Source organism: Notolepis coatsorum, assembly GCF_963971535.1.
Source record: "Notolepis coatsorum genome assembly, chromosome: 1".
NCBI classification, from domain to species: domain Eukaryota; kingdom Metazoa; phylum Chordata; class Actinopteri; order Aulopiformes; family Paralepididae; genus Notolepis; species Notolepis coatsorum.
Genome location: NC_140165.1, coordinates 305,509,163 through 305,525,394, shown reverse-complemented (window position 1 = coordinate 305,525,394; position 16,232 = coordinate 305,509,163). Strand labels below are relative to the sequence as shown.

The window sequence follows — 16,232 nt, the reverse complement described above, 5'->3', positions numbered from 1 at the left end:
ATAATATAAAGTGTGGGGAGTGGGTGCTACAGTGTGTTTGTTTAAAGTGGGTGTGTGCTATAAAGTGTGTGTAGTGGGTGCTACAGTGTGTTTGTTTAAAGTGAGTGTGTGCGTGTGGATGTGTGTGCTATGTGTGTTTGGTGGTTGTTGTTGTGTAGTGTTCATTCATTGTATAGTTTGTATAGATAGAATATACATTGTGTATTATGTTTACAAATCTACAACAGTTTGGAAAAACAAGCATCTCATGTTTTTTCTGAATGTATGTAAAAAGCTGTGTCAATAAAAGCATCTGAATCTGAAAGCTTTGCCGTTTGTGACATCATAGGATGTGAACACAGATGTTCAATACAAGGGAAGAAAGAGGTGCTGGAAAATAAATGATTTGATTTAGACAATTCCTTTGCAAAAACCTCAACAAATGAACAAACACGCTCCACAGATTCAAGGAAAGATAATCACAGAAAAGAAAGAGAAGGCAAGAGTGAGAAAGAGAGAGAGAGAGAAAGAAAGGGAATTGGAGAGAGAGAGAGAGAGTGAGAGAGTTTTAATCTTGTAAAGTATAAGCAGCTCCTTAAGTTTCAAATCCTTCTGCGAGACGGGACATAAGTCATAAACACTTTAATGCCCAATTCAGTTTGAGTCTCAGAAGCAGATTGCAAGCCAGTTTACATAGCAGTAAATCACTGTATCATCTAGACTACATAAAGAAAATCAGCATTCACTATATTTTGGCTGACATGAATAGAAAATAAAACTGTACCCAGGATGGAACCCTGGGGCACACCCTTATAAACATTTAACAAACTTGAAGTGATCCCTTAATATAGCACATACTTACCGTTCAGAGAGGTAAACCAATTCACAGCTTGATTGACACACCTACTGTATACCGATTAGCCTTTGCGTCATTATAACATGTGTGTCAAGCACCTTTGACAAATCAATAGATTTACTGCCTAGTGACATTAATTGTCCATGCTGCTTTGTTAAGCCAAGATTGACAGGTTATAGATAGGCCTACAACGGTTAACAAAGTACTGCAGGACCCCCCTTACAAGGAGACCATGGCTGTCCTCCAGATCTGGCTGTAACTTCTGACTAATGTAAGGTCAAGGAACGCCAAAGGCTGTGCAGGGTTTTCTGCAGCTAACTTTAAAAATCAAGGATTTAGTGTTAGTGTGGCCTGCAGGATAACAATGTAGCTATAAACTGACAAGGTCCTTGTCAGTAGATTGAGGCACAGCAGTTCATCAGACTTAGCATTTATAGATAAGGATTTTCCTGATTTACAGAATTTCCAAAAGTTTGTACAACGTTTCTGCAATAACTAACTTGTACTTGGCATTTATTAAAAAGGGAATCTTCTATGATTATGTATTGCAGGCCCTACAGTAATTGCCAGAAAATAAACCAATCGTCTCCAGCTCCTGAATTTGCAGGAGGATTTATTTATCTTTGGTACCTGCTGCTGCAAGCTGTCAATCTATCTTGTGGATATTGGTTTGAAAGAAGCACAACCTTTTCCCCCACTATGTTAAGTGCCTAGTGAAGAAAAGTTAAATCATCAATGGTTTTTCAGATAGGTTGAAACTCCAAATTATTACTGCAAAATAAACACATTCAAAAAGTAGAAATACATTTATGAGCAATATTTTGCTTCTTCGTTACCTATTTCGAAGTTAAATTCATAAAGGCCACTAATGCATTTTGCAATGATATTTACAAAAGCTTATTTTATTCTAATCTCTAATTTGCTGACCTGACCCCCCCCCCCCCCCCCCCCCCACTATCCGACTCCCATATCGCCATCAGCACTTCGAAGGTTTCTATGTATGACATGAGTACCATGTGAGACTAATACTGTTTTCATATTACCTTATATTTTGAGTTTCGTGTGAATATGACGTACTGTAACTTGTTGTTGCAGTAAATGAATGAAGATGTGGGTTGGCCTTGGCCCCTCTGTGGCCTGTGTGTAGTATACATCTGATGCTTACAAACATTTAACGTGCTCTGCCTTTTGACTGACAGCTCACGGAGACAGTGGGAATGAAAGTGAATCATAGAGCTTTTGGGTCCATTTATGAGGTTAGTGTTCACTCCTGTGCTTACTGTACATCTTTGTCACACTGTCTGTGTTGCTGAGTGTATGGTGGCCCATCAATGCATCTGTGATGTCCAATTGGGAACATGCACACTAATGGTATCACTAATACTAATATAGTATACATAATCTGAAATGCTCTCTGTGTGAGGCAGCGTATTCCTAGAAACAGAGATTATGGATTCTTTAGTGTTTTGTGTAGGTGCTGCTGCTGCTAGTGTATTTTACGGACTGAGATATACACTGACACACACACACACACACACACACACACACACACGAACACACACGAACACACACACACACACACGCACACACCACACACACACACACAGACACACCACACCTACACACCTACACACACACACACACACACACACACACACACCACGCACACGCACACACACACACACACACACACACACACACACACACACACACACACACACACACACACACACACACACACACACACACACACACACACACACACACACACACACACACACACACACACACACACACACACACACACGGGTGTTCTCTGATGTGACCTTCAGCACATGCAGGCTGGCATTCAATTACCGCCCTGTCAGTGGCCCATCCAGCCCAGTGGCTGCCTGTCCTTGAGGGTCACTCTTTACTCCAAGTCTAGTCTATATTCTATTACAGCCTCTATGTTGTGTGTTCTCTGTCCGCCGTCATCCGGCGCTCATATCCTCCTCATCGTTCTCACGACACCCTTCTCGAGGGGCAGGGGTAAAGCCATGTGACCCCCTCTCATCCCCATCAATTTATACAGTAAACAATAAACATTGGATATTTAGTGTTACAGGTTGAATCCTACGCTGGTGTCGAAATAGCAATATTTGTTATATTTTTTTTTCATCATCATTTTTGAGAGTCTTTTGAGGTGCTCTCTGCTCTTGCTAGCTTTAGTTTGAGCCACTTTGCTTTTGGTAGCTTCTTGATAGCTTCATTTGGGCATGTTCTGCTGGGTTTAGTTTTTTTTTTTGAGTTTAATTATGTTTATTTTGGCCTTTGTGTCTTTTTCACCCACAGCAATGAACCTCTGCATCGACGACATGCCATGACTGTGATGTTACTGTCCGTGATGCTACTGTCCGTGATGCTACTGTCCGTGAAGCTACTGTCCGTGACGCTACCGTCCGTGACGTTACCATCCGTGCCGCTGTGTGACGTGACTGTCGTGACATGAATCGCCGCGTGCCGCATGTGTGTAAATTCGAGGTATAGCACAGAACGGGATATACCTGAGACTGATCAGGCCGGTCGTGGCCAATCAGGCTGAAAACCACCCGATTCCCGTCACCGGCGGATCGATCAGCGCATCGGCTGATTCATGTGCTGCTCAGGACAGATGTTGACCGACTCGGAACAGATGTATTTTTTTGGCTAAGTGAACTGCAACAGAAGGATGCTGCTTGACATCACTCACTGGCATTGCTGGTAAACCTGCCTTAACCTATGTCACTAGTGAAGAATGATCACCCCCCACATACACACACACACCCCCCTCCCTGTTTGCACTTTGGTACATGACCTGCCTCTGATTTAGATTGGCTTGACAGGCCCAGGAGTGTTATTTACTGAAATAAAATGGGGTAACAGGGAATCATCTTTATCTTTACATTAAATCTACCGTATGTCCATCTTATACATAAAACATATTGGTCTCCTGGACTTATGTCTGATTTATGCAGACTCAAACCAGATTTCTCATTGTACTTGGTTGCCCAGACAACAATCGACAACCCAAGCTATATTTATTTACGTTGGTATTACACCGACCAAAAGAATAGCCGGCTGGCACCTATTGTCAATGGCTCTTGTCTTTTGGATGTATTGACCCCTCTGAACACCCCGCCGCACGTCAGGAGATCTCGGTCCGGGTGGAGATAGATCAAGGAGGCATGTATCGCGATTTGCACAGCTGGCGCGTTTTATGTCTTGTGTGTGTGAGTGGAAATATGTCCCCTTGAACAAGTGTAACACCGAATGACAGGTGTGTGGATTCAAGTGCAGACAACCAGACTGGCAGGAGGCAGGTGACAGAGGAAGCCAGCAGATGGCGGTGTGTTTAATGAGGGATATTAGGCGGGCAGGTACATCGGGGTAGGCGGGGAAACAATACTGACTGGCTACACGCGTAACAAACAGAACAGAACTACACTAAGGTAGCGGCTAGTAGGGTTGGGTACAGTTCACATTTTGAACCCGATTTGGTGTACTAGTTCCTGGAATTCGGTATCGGTACCCAACGGTACCTTTATCCGGTACTTAACTCTCTCTGTAATAACAAAAAAAGAAATAAGTCCAAACTTCTCAATTTCAACATTGTTATTTATTTAGAACATTTTGTTATTTACAGTTGTAACACACTGCCACACAAAATAAATCACATTTATTATGTTTTTAAATGTTTAAATATCAACATTATCTGGCCAAGACCCAAGAGATGGAATAGTAATATGTTTGTGGAAAAGGCTCCCTCTTGTCTAGCATATTACACTCTTATACTAAACAAGTCAAGTCAAGAGTTTTATTTGTCACGGCATACGAGTATACAATGAAATGCGGGTGGTCGTGCCCGCAACGATGTGCATAGTACAATAGTAATAACATAATAATAGAATCCAATAGAACGACATTGTGCAATAAAACAAGTAAACAGTGTAGGGCATATCGGTATATGTACATAAGTTATTTACAGAGCATGGTAGGTGTAAAGGTAGCATGTAAAGGTACCGACATTTGGTACCGATTGATCTAGCGTGAATCATTGTAATTAGGTCTGTACCCTTAAAAGTACAGATATCGGTACCCAACCCTACTCCATGGGTCTATAAGGCGGACCTAAACACCATTCTGTCCAATCATCTTTGGAGCATCATCTTTGAAGGCATAACCTCGTTCCCAGTTCTCCTCCGTCAGATAAAGACTGGTAAAGCACTACGGCCGAAAGTGTGTATGGGGTAGAATTTCCGGTGTATGTACTTCCCCTGGAAGCTGCCTCCAGTCCGAACGGACCAAACTTTTCCCGAATCCTGTTGGCAAACAAGCTAGAACGTCTCGGTCATGTAGTAAATTCTTCAGGCAAAGCCGTTGCAGTGGCTTAAACAAGGACATATTGTGCACTTCACACGTTTCTATAATTGTTTTGTCGAAACCGGAAAGCCTGTAGCCGGTACTTCCTGTACTTCCGTTTTCACACTTTAGGAGGCATAGCTTTACCAGCCTAAAGAAGGCATGACTAGTACTGTTAAGGAACATGTAGGACAGACTGACGAACAAGCACTGACTAACTGGGGAACACAAAGTGCAAAAGGGGGTGATGACTGATTGAAGACAGCTGGTGATTAGGGATGGGCATAGATTTTTCGAATATTCGAATAGTTGTACTTTTTTGTACTTTCTTTTTTTTAAATGTGTTTATGCAAATATAATTTTGTCAATTTTTTTTTATTTTACCTTGTTTTTACCGGCACCTACAATGTGTAGTGTATTGAGAGGGGACCCTATTAACTGTCACACCGCTGAGCGGCATGCTGGGTACAGGTAGCTAGCTAGCCAAGTAGCATAACTAATAAAGTCTGAGCTGGGAGAACAGAAAAGAAAGATGAAGAAAGAGAGACTGGAGATGTTACATGGTAGCAATGTTTTGTACGTTTGCCATGTTGTTTCATTAAGTTCACACATTTCAAGCATCAGTGATGTAACGTTCAGAATAATGCTTTAGTTCCCGGAAATACGCTAGCTTGGTCCATTAGCGTTAGCTGTTAGCAATGACAGGAGCCAGCTAGCTTGCATGTTGGATTATCTCACGTTCGCTATTATTAAGTAAAAACAAAACCATACGTTAATGTGGAAGCTCAGCCATTTCAAGCATCAACAATGTAACTTTCGGAATGAATACCTTTGTTATGGAAATAACGTTAGCCTGCTGCGACTCGCACACACATCTAGCTGTTTGCAATGACAGCAGCCAGCTATCTCGCTTGTTTGATTAAGTCACGTTCGCTATTAAGTAAAAACAAAAATCATATCTTAACACGTGTGTGTGTGTGTGTGGGGGGGGGGGATTAGTAATCCAATAGTTCCCAGTGACTATCTGACTACTGAGGAGAGAGGCTAGTAGGGGCGGCAAAGTTAGAACTGGAGTGGGACATCACAGCGTTCCATTAGGAAAATGGAAATAGCAGCGACCGCGCCTGGGCTGATTGTTCTTCACGATGATCTCATAAAGGGATTGGGGGAGTTATTAGCCCTGCCTGCCAGTACATTACCTGGATGCTTCATAGTCACTCCTCTAGCCCCAGGAGGATGGCTCTTGATGGCGACAGGATCCTGAAATAATGTCCAGGCGGAAAACCTGAACTGTCTGCAGAGAGAATAGTGAGTTTCACCACGCCGTCGTGCCACAGGAGTTTGAGCCTCTCCCCTACATGTCAAGTGACGCTACTTACTCACACCAAACAATGTTTCTTTGTGGGTGATATAGCCCCCATGCTCTCTAGATGTTTCCACGGTATAACAACAGAACAAGGAAATACAAAACCCATTACAATAAAAGAGCCCCTCATTCTATTGTCATTTTCTTTTTCAATTTCGTTTGATTTATCGCATCGTTAATACTCGCCTAATCTAAATGTGTTTGTCATTCCTTCAATACACAACTGTGATTGCATCTAAACTAACTACTAACTTAATTTTTATATGATCATTATTATTATTATTATTATTATTATTATTATTTGTATTTCTTAATCTGTCTTTATGTTTCAACACTCTGTATGATGCTATCCAGTTTAACTGATGGTTTTCATCCACTCATGTATTATTTTCTGTTTTTCTGTTTCCCTCACGCCCCCTCCCCTCCCCCAAGCATAGGTAATTGAGAATGTGTGTCTGTATGGGGCGGCTAGGTGGTGCAGTGGGCAAGGCGCTCACCACCAATGCAGGAGACGCTGGGTTCGAGCCCAGCTCTCCGCATTGCTATCAACTTGGCTGGTCGTTCATACTAATACAATTGGCAGTATTAGGGGGTGGGAAGCTGATGGGTGGGGATCAGACGTTGTGGACAGCGACTCCTACAGGTCGGTTGGTGCGCCTGCACAGCAGAATCAGGAAGCGACGGGGGCGGCGTGCCCTCCCGCGTAGACCCCATGCGCTGAGATATCGCGCTGTGCAGGTGAAAAGATGCGACGGCTGCTTCCTCGAGTACCGGAGGGGACACGTGATGTAAGGCTTCGTCCACATTGCAGCCGGCTTGTGGGAGGCATGGCCTAACAGCGTTCGAGACAGGGGAGGGTAGAACTGGACGATACGAAATTGGGATGGGAGAAAATAGAAAATGGGAGAAAAAAGTAGATATAAAAAAAAAATAAAAAGAGAGAATGTGTGTCTGTAGGCCTACTGTCTTAATTTTGTGCTGAATAAAAACAATAAGTAAAAAAAAAAAAAAAAAAAAAGGGCCACTCAAATTCTGCCCGGCCAGAATCATGCTTTATTATCCATCACCAGAGCTGGTTTCCGCTGGAAATGGAAAGGAATGTAGGCTACTCGTCCAGTCTGCTCCAGTGGGATTTCTAAATGTAAGAGTCCTAGAGCATTATTATACCCAGTGTGGGGTGTTGATTGGCGTTATTCTAATCTGTTTTAAAGGTGTTGGAAACGAGCGTGGCAGGGAGGGTGCTGCTAAGGTGTACAGCTTTACTGGACCTGCAGCTCGACTGAGCAGGACTGAGGGGAGGTGAGACTCAGGGCCCACAGGAGAACGGGACAGCTTTCCCTTCGAATTGCACGACGTCACGGTGCGTCCCGGCTGCAGGGAAGCATCTCTGCCTTCCTCTCTGCAGCAATCACAACTCCCTTCTCTCTCGCTCAGCCATTCTTACCAAACATTATATCCTGGCTGACCCCTATTAGTCGATTAGTCGACTAATCGGTCGAAAGGAGCCGTAGTCGACTGCCAACCTCTTAGTCGAATACAAACAAATATATATATATATATTTTATCATTCTTTCCAAAAGAAAAGAGGCCTCTAACGCTAATGGCACGCATACCAGAGGCTAACTGCCTACGAAAACAGGCACAGAGGCACTGAAAGAGGATTTCACCCATCTAATGAACACACTAGACTAGACAAATATCAAGATGTATCCATCAGTGGACCAATTGCATGATTTTGCAGAGGACAAGAAGCCTTCAGTCGACTCCTTCAGACATTAAGCACCCCCACAGCCCCAATAAAAAAAAATAAAAAAAATATATATATATTTTTTTTTATAGTCGACTAACGGCAAATTTGGGCCAATCATAGTCGACTATCCAAATCCTTAGTCGGGGACAGCCCTACCTTCCCAATTTCATTTGATAATGGACAGGATTGAAAGTGCGATTGGTCCATGCAAATCTGTTTTCCTGGTATTTGTTGGCAAACACACAAGATAGCTAGACTATACGGCTTGTACCTTCCCAACACACAGTAGCTAACGTTAGCTTGCCCTCTGAGCTTTTCCACGTTGTGTGGGCGGAGGTGGTCACTTTTTCGAAACTGCCGCTCATTGGCTGTTTGGTTTTATAACCTGAGATTGGAAGCACGTAATAGGTCAAGCAGGGTCAATCAAGTGGCGGCAATCTTGGCTCTCAAACGATGTGCTGCTTCAGAGATATTAAAACAATGGGACACCGACAGACTACGGTAAATGTACTGCGGCGTCCTGAAGGTGGGCTAAAAGTAACATTCAATATTCAGGTCAATTCTTTAGTGGTATAGAAGCGGGCAGATGTATGCAGTCTCATGCTGGTTTATTTGGATATGGCATTAGTCTTCAAGGGCTGGTTAGTGGTAATAAGAGCTTCAGTGCTCATGTGTTCCACTGGGTTGGTTGTTAGGGATAAGCCATGGCTTTTTTTTCTCCACTTCTTACCAGAGGAGATGCGAGCTAGAGCAGATTCCAGGAGCAAGGCCCGTGCCCGGCACGCCACATCACCACTTTACAAAAAAGGGTAATTTGATTAAATCTGCTCTGTTTCAGTCCAAAAGCTGCGCTGGCTAAATCAAATAAAGTGGATTAACGCTACCACTGGATGAAGCAGATTAAACTGGTATACACAATCACTAACCGATGCATGCAATGCAGCCTTTAGGGGAGGCGGTCCGGAGGCGGGGAGCTTTATTTCACCAAAGGAAAGACAGGGATGAAGATATTTGGGTTTTAATTCCAACGTGTTCATATTATAGGGAAATGCGCGGCGGTAGCAGTGCATGTAACAACTCTCATTTCACACAACAGCGATAATGGTGAGACACAGGGAGAGCAGAGGGAACATTACCTCCATTACAGAGTGTAGTCCAATCCCACCACGGCTACCTTCATCCCGAGGCACAACCCATATTACCTCCCTGTCTTAACTCCACATGGAAGTTATACACTTCCTGTATAAATATATGAAATAAAATTAGCCCCTGATAATGCAAATTATACCGCTTAACGAAAGTGTTCATTTATTCAGCTGGCGTACGTTTCTCTAGAGTGAAACGTCAGCATGTCTCTTGATCCTTGAAGCGATCCCCCCCCATCCCCACCACCCCCCGGGGGGGCGAGGGTGGGTATAGCCATGCTCGCTCTGACGGGGGGGAAATCCGGCAGGGCTCAACGAGCTAAGCGGGGGAGGCGGCCGGAGAAAATCCATTCCCAGAGCGAGCGTTCTGCTGAGGCAGGTGTGCCGACCTTTCAGTCATCTGATCGGGTCAACGTCAACGGCAGCACGCCTGGTGGACATCCGTGGCCCAACGCCAGGCCCCGGTGGCGCTCGCTCGTAGTAGTGAATCTCATCGGAGCGGTGGCCCGGCGGCTATGATCCACGGAGCCTCCTGTGCGCAGCCCGTTTACAGTACAGCGCAGCGTGGCCGTCAGCCGCGCAAAGTCTTACTATAGCGGATGCGGGGTGACCGATGACAACAGAGGTGACTGGTTCTGCGGAAGGTCTAAGAGGATAACACGCCGGGAGTGTCCCGACGACATGAGTTATCCGGCCGTCACGTCTGTTGCCGGGTGGTATTTTAATATGTCATTAGCTAAATGGACATTTTGGTTCATTTGTACAGTGGCTTCGTCGGTGGCCCTCGATCTCCCAAACACATTGTCGTCCTTTTGAATCGGGGCGCTGAGCCGAAATGAGTTTTTTCTGCTTGGCTCTGCAGGAATTTGGTGCAAAAAAGGAATATAATGCCTCTCTCTCTCTCTCTCTATCCTGTTCTTTCACGCCGCAGAGACGACGACGCGGCCAGATTACCTGATGACTTGCCTCTCTCTCCCTTCCCCTCCCAGGTGCCCACGGAGTGAGAGAGGAGCCCCGGTTTGTGACGGCGCGTGCCGGAGAGAGCGTGATCCTGGGATGTGACGTGACCCCTCCCCTGGACGGCCAGCAGCCCCCCTACGTGGTGGAGTGGTTCAAGTTTGGAGTGCCTATCCCCTTCTTCATCAACTTCCGCTTCTACCCTCCCCATGTGGACCCAGAGTACACTGGTAAGAGCCCCCCCCCCCGCCCGCGCGTTGGAGGAGGAGGAGCAGGCCAAGGATACAGCTATTGACCGTATTCACACAGTGGCCATTTTGCTCCGATGTCAGGTGCTCAGGTTGAGATTCGTTTTACACCCCTTGTGGGTGGAAAGGAATCCCAACCTGAGCATGGCATAAGAGCATTGCCCGTATTCACATGGTGGCCATTTTGCTATGGTGTCATGCTCCGGTTGGGAGTGGAAAGGAATCCCAACCTGAACATATCATAAGAGAAACATGTTGGCTATTTTTGCTCTGATGTCATGCTCAGGTTTGGATTTGTTTACAACCTTGGGGTTGAAAGGAATCCCAACCTGAGCATGGCATAAGAGCATTGCCCGTATTCACATGGTGGCCATTTTGCTATGATGTCACGTTCAGGTTGGGAGTGGAAAGGAATCCTAACCTGAGCATAGCATAAGAAAATTGGTCGTATTCACATTTTTGCTCTGATGTCATGTTCAGGTTGGGATTTGTTTACACCCCTCGGGGTGGAAAGGAATCCCAACCTGAGCATGTCATAAGAGCAAAATGGCCACCGTGTGACTATGGTCAATTGACTGCAACTTGGAAATGAAGGTTAGCAAAATGTGAAAATGTGGCCCATTTGGTTCCTTGTGGATTTAGCTAACATGTTAACTCATTCGAGGCCAGACCCGAGATGTCTCGGGTTTTGGTCGTTATTTCTTTTATTCGATATTTCCCTTCATAATTCATCCATCCAGCCTGATGTTATCATTGGGAATGGGTCTGAGATCGCAAACGTCCAATACCGCCGCCTAACGCCTTGCGGCCAATATTGCACTCCATTTGAAATGATGTGGCTTGTTGTCTGGGCTGAGCTGCGGTGTGCGGGCGGGGTCTAAATACTCCGGCAAGACAAGCGGTTATAACTGATTACTGACTGAGGGTCACCCCCCCCCCCCCCGTTCATGTTCAATGCTGGATTACGTTGGAAACACGATCGCGATCAGTATTTGGAATGGCGATCAGATAATTGGATTATTCTTTTTGCAGTACATCATAGACTATAGACTAAGGACTATATGTTATCAATTTTGCGTTGATCCGATAATTATTTCCCCGCGATCGGAGCGTGTGTCTGTAATGTACTGTGTAGTGTATTCCGTTGGTGGCAATCGAAGCATAGAAAAACTACCAACCCCCCCCCACCCTTTCATGCATGATGAAACATAATACAGATAATCTAGCGTTGATTTCAGATTGATTATTGATCCAGGCGAGAAATGGCACGATTTATAATGACGTTTGGCGTCGTTTCCTGGGATTACACAGAATCACTCTAAAACTATACTCATATTCACCACGGTATAAAACGGAAATGTATGGATGAAAAAAATTATCAGTTTTTTGCATCTTGACCAGAAGAAACTCAATGACAATCGACTATGTTATTAGATCCATAGCTATAATATTTAATATAGTTTATCCCCATTGAACAAATCGCTGGCAAACACGGCCATACGCCCACAGCGACCTCTGGCGTCCAATGAGTTAATGCTTGAAATTTATTTGAAAACGTAAACATATCGAGAGGAAAAAACGAAACAATAACACAAAATAATCCCATCAAGCCTTTTGAACCGAACCTCCTCCCATAAATTCAGATGCACTACGCAGGTGTGTGTGTGTGTGTGTGTGTGTGTGTGTGTGTGTGTGTGTGTGTGTGTGTGTGTGTGTGTGTGTCTGCCTCGCTGTGTGGCTTTTCTTGGCATGTAAATCGGTGAAGATGAAACAGAAAACTGGGCAGCTGAACAGAACATTCCATTGAAAAAAAAACGTCCAAATAGATTGTTGGGTTAAAACCAAAGTTATATTTTATTTAATTGAATTTAATTCCAAACCTTTATTTCAACTCGTAAGACACTGAGGTTACCCTCATTTACAGCGACGACAAGCTTACAAAACAAGTAGACATAGTTTATCAGCAATTTCATACATATAGGCACAATAAATAAATAAAATGAATCAGCTAAGACAGTTACAAGTCGACACACAGTGGTCGGAGATCCTACTTTTAAATGCAGCAAAAGAAGGAAGAACTTTCACCTTCAGAGTCAGTCGGAGGGCATTCCAGGTGTTGGAAGCATCAAAGGAAAAAGCGTTTTTTGCTAGTTCAGAGTAAACTGGAGGAACCCTAAGAACCAACCAGTTATTTGAACGTGTAGAATAGGTTCCAAGATTCCATTCCAACAGTGTTGTGATATACAGTATACATATCCATATCTGTCTGAATATAGCTGCATATCCTATATATTAAACACCTGCACATAACCCATATAACTCTGTATGATAACATGTACAACAATGCTGTATATACCATATATATATATATATATATATATATATATATATATATAAAATATGTAACGGATGGTACCGCGAAGCGCAGTCACGATGGACTTCCGATGTTGTGAAGTGACTGGGGTGAGTAGCGGTGCTCTATGGGTTAAACTCACTCTCACCCTCAAAAGACACATAGACACGTTACAAAGCAGTGAATTCACCTCTTGGTATAGCGGTCTGTGCTGTTGCCTGCGGCGTGCGAAACCCGGGTTTGAAACTCCCTCGGGGCATCGAAGTTTAAGGTGACGATGTCACAACCATTACATATATATATATATATGGCATGAGAATGTTTCTTTTTTCTTTTTATACAATTTAAAGTGGTTATCTTACTATGAGACCCAATAAATTCACATCAGAACACTGTTTGAATGTTCTAATGAAAAGAGACCAGTAGATAAAAAATACGCTTTCCTGACTACACTAATTAGCCAAGTTTTGTAAAAAATATTATAATAATAAAGAAAATCTATGTGTGTGTGTGTGGGGGGGGGGGGCTTCCTCTAACCAGTGCTTGTTGTGCATTACTTTATTACCACAACGGCATTTAAATATACTCTCTTATTTTATTGAAAGAATACAAATAGATTTAAAATTTACGATTAATGGAGATTAATATACAGTCTGTCACATGATTTAAAGCTGTACGTGGTAACTGTTTTTTCATGTATTAAGTAAAAGTTTGATTCAGTTGTCAGCCCAACCTTAACACATCCTGCGCCAAAAACGTCGTACAATGTGTTTCAAGTTCATGCAAATTCTGCCAATCCACGGCGTACAACGTTATTGAGATCATATTTCATTTTTTCGCCATGTTATTCATATTTCCCTCACGGAGCCTGGTCTGATGCAGTGTGCGCCGGCACAACTCTGCAACGCTTCAATACTGCCCCCTGGTGGATGATCGGCGAGTTGCCAAACCGGAAATGGACGAGTCGATCTCTGTGCGTCTCCGAAATGCCTCCGGCCACTCGCATATTGTTGCGGGACTATAGACACACGTCCGTGTGTAGCGATCGCTGCCATAACGCAATAATCGATACGATTTGGCCGTGTATTATGATTATACAAACCGGAAATTGATTTATGCGATCGCCATCAAATAAGTGGGATCTTTTTCCTCCAGTCTCATCGTCGAACGGTAAGAGGACGCTGACGTTACTTTCAGCCTGTTTGTTTATTATTATCCATGCAAACTGCTCTGATCAATATATCACCCATACTACATAAAGCATTTAACGTGCGCATGATCAGTCATAACGTTTAGGATCATGTACAGTTGACATTTTTAATATAGCGTGGATCGGCAACAAACAGCATTTGATAATCTATATTTGCGTTTATGCCTATATCTCACGTTCTAGGAATGACTGCAGAAAACGATAAAAACGTATTTATATTCTAGACGGTATTTTCGTATGAATGTATGAATGAAAAAGTAAAACGTTCCTACATCCTGAACGATAGATAATCGATGTTGAATGGGCCATAGTAATGTCAATTTAGCAATACAATTTAAAAAGTTATAGACTTACAGTGCTGGCAGAGAATGGTATAAGATGCTCAAATTGTGTGGCAGGGAATGTGTTAAAGGAAAACTCCAACATTTTGGGAAATTAGCTTATTTAACATCTTCCCTGGAGTTAGACAAGAAGATACATACCTTTTTCGTCTCTCTGCATGCATTGGGCTTAGGGAACCCCTGGACCGTTAGCCTAGCTTAGCTTCATCACTAGAAGTGGGGCAGACATCTAGCCTAGTTCACTACAGTCAGGAAATATACTCCAAATACAATCAAAATACAACTCCCAAACGTTCCTGTAAACATGTTGTGACCTGTGTATTTACCACGTCTCCCAGTCGCCTGTATCAGTTCCGCAACCGTTTCCATTTCCGGGGTAGGCCTGATTGGCCGAGACGGCCACGTGACGCGCGTGGCACGCCCCCGCGGCAGCCGCGGCAAGCGCGCTACTGCTGGAGTTCACTTCGCCTTTCACATCGCTGCCGTTGGCGAAAGCAGGATGAGAAGGCGAGAGCGTAGATTTCGCTGTGTATCATTTAATCATTTATCATTTAACATTTGAAAGGCATACATTGTTGTCATACAGAAGTACAGAATACTTTTATCCAAAATGCTTCTTACTGTTACACTGTTAGAGACTGTGCTAGACAAATGAATGACTAATTCGGTCAGAAATAACGTAACTAATAACGTTAGTAAGCACTGCTTATATGCTTATTATGTCTGCGGGGTACTCGAGTGACTCGAGTGAGGAGGAGCGGAAGACCGCTGGTTCTCCAACATACAGCGTGTGCTCTTCAGAATGTACCGGGAGAAACGTTTACTGTACCCCGCAGACATAATAAGCATATAAGCAGTGCTTACTAACGTTATTAGTTACGTTATTTCTGACCGAATTAGTCATTCATTTGTCTAGCACAGTCTCTAACAGTGTAACAGTAAGAAGCATTTTGGATAAAAGTATTCTGTACTTCTGTATGACAACAATGTATGCCTTTCAAATGTTAAATGATAAATGATTAAATGATACACAGCGAAATCTACGCTCTCGCCTTCTCATCCTGCTTTCGCCAACGGCAGCGATGTGAAAGGCGAAGTGAACTCCAGCAGTAGCGCGCTTGCCGCGGCTGCCGTGGGGGCGTGCCACGCGCGTCACGTGGCCGTCTCGGCCAATCAGGCCTACCCCGGAAATGGAAACGGTTGCGGAACTGATACAGGCCTCCCAGTCACACAAGTCACACGAGTCTCCCAGTCACACAAGTCACACAAGTCTCCCAGTCACACAAGTCTCCCAGACACACAAGTATCCCAGTCACACGAGTCTCCCAGTCACACAAGTCACACAAGTCTCCCAGTCACACAAGTCTCCCAGTCACATGAGTCTCCCATGAGTCACACAAGTCTCCCAGTCACACAAGTCTCCCAGTCACACAAGTCTCCAAGTCACACAAGTCACACAAGTCTCCCAGTCACACAAGTCTCCCAGTCACACAAGTCTCCAAGTCACACAAGTCACACGAGTCTCCCAGTCACACAAGTCTCCCAGTCACACGAGTCTCCCAGTCACACAAGTCTCCCAGTCACACAAATCTCCCAGTCACACAAGTCTCCAAGTCACTTGTGTGACTGGGAGACTTGTGTGACTGG

At 44.0% G+C, this 16,232-nt stretch overlaps 1 protein-coding gene across 1 annotated transcript in view; it reads left to right on the top strand.

The window, feature by feature from the left end:
• igsf9ba (immunoglobulin superfamily, member 9Ba) overlaps positions 1-16,232 on the top strand; it is a gene marked incomplete at both ends in the record, with an annotated part of 134,018 nt that overhangs the window by 28,322 nt on the left and 89,464 nt on the right. Inside the window, 1 exon segment of the mRNA XM_084310994.1 lies at positions 10,466-10,708. Coding sequence (XP_084167120.1) covers positions 10,466-10,708 — 243 coding nt within the window.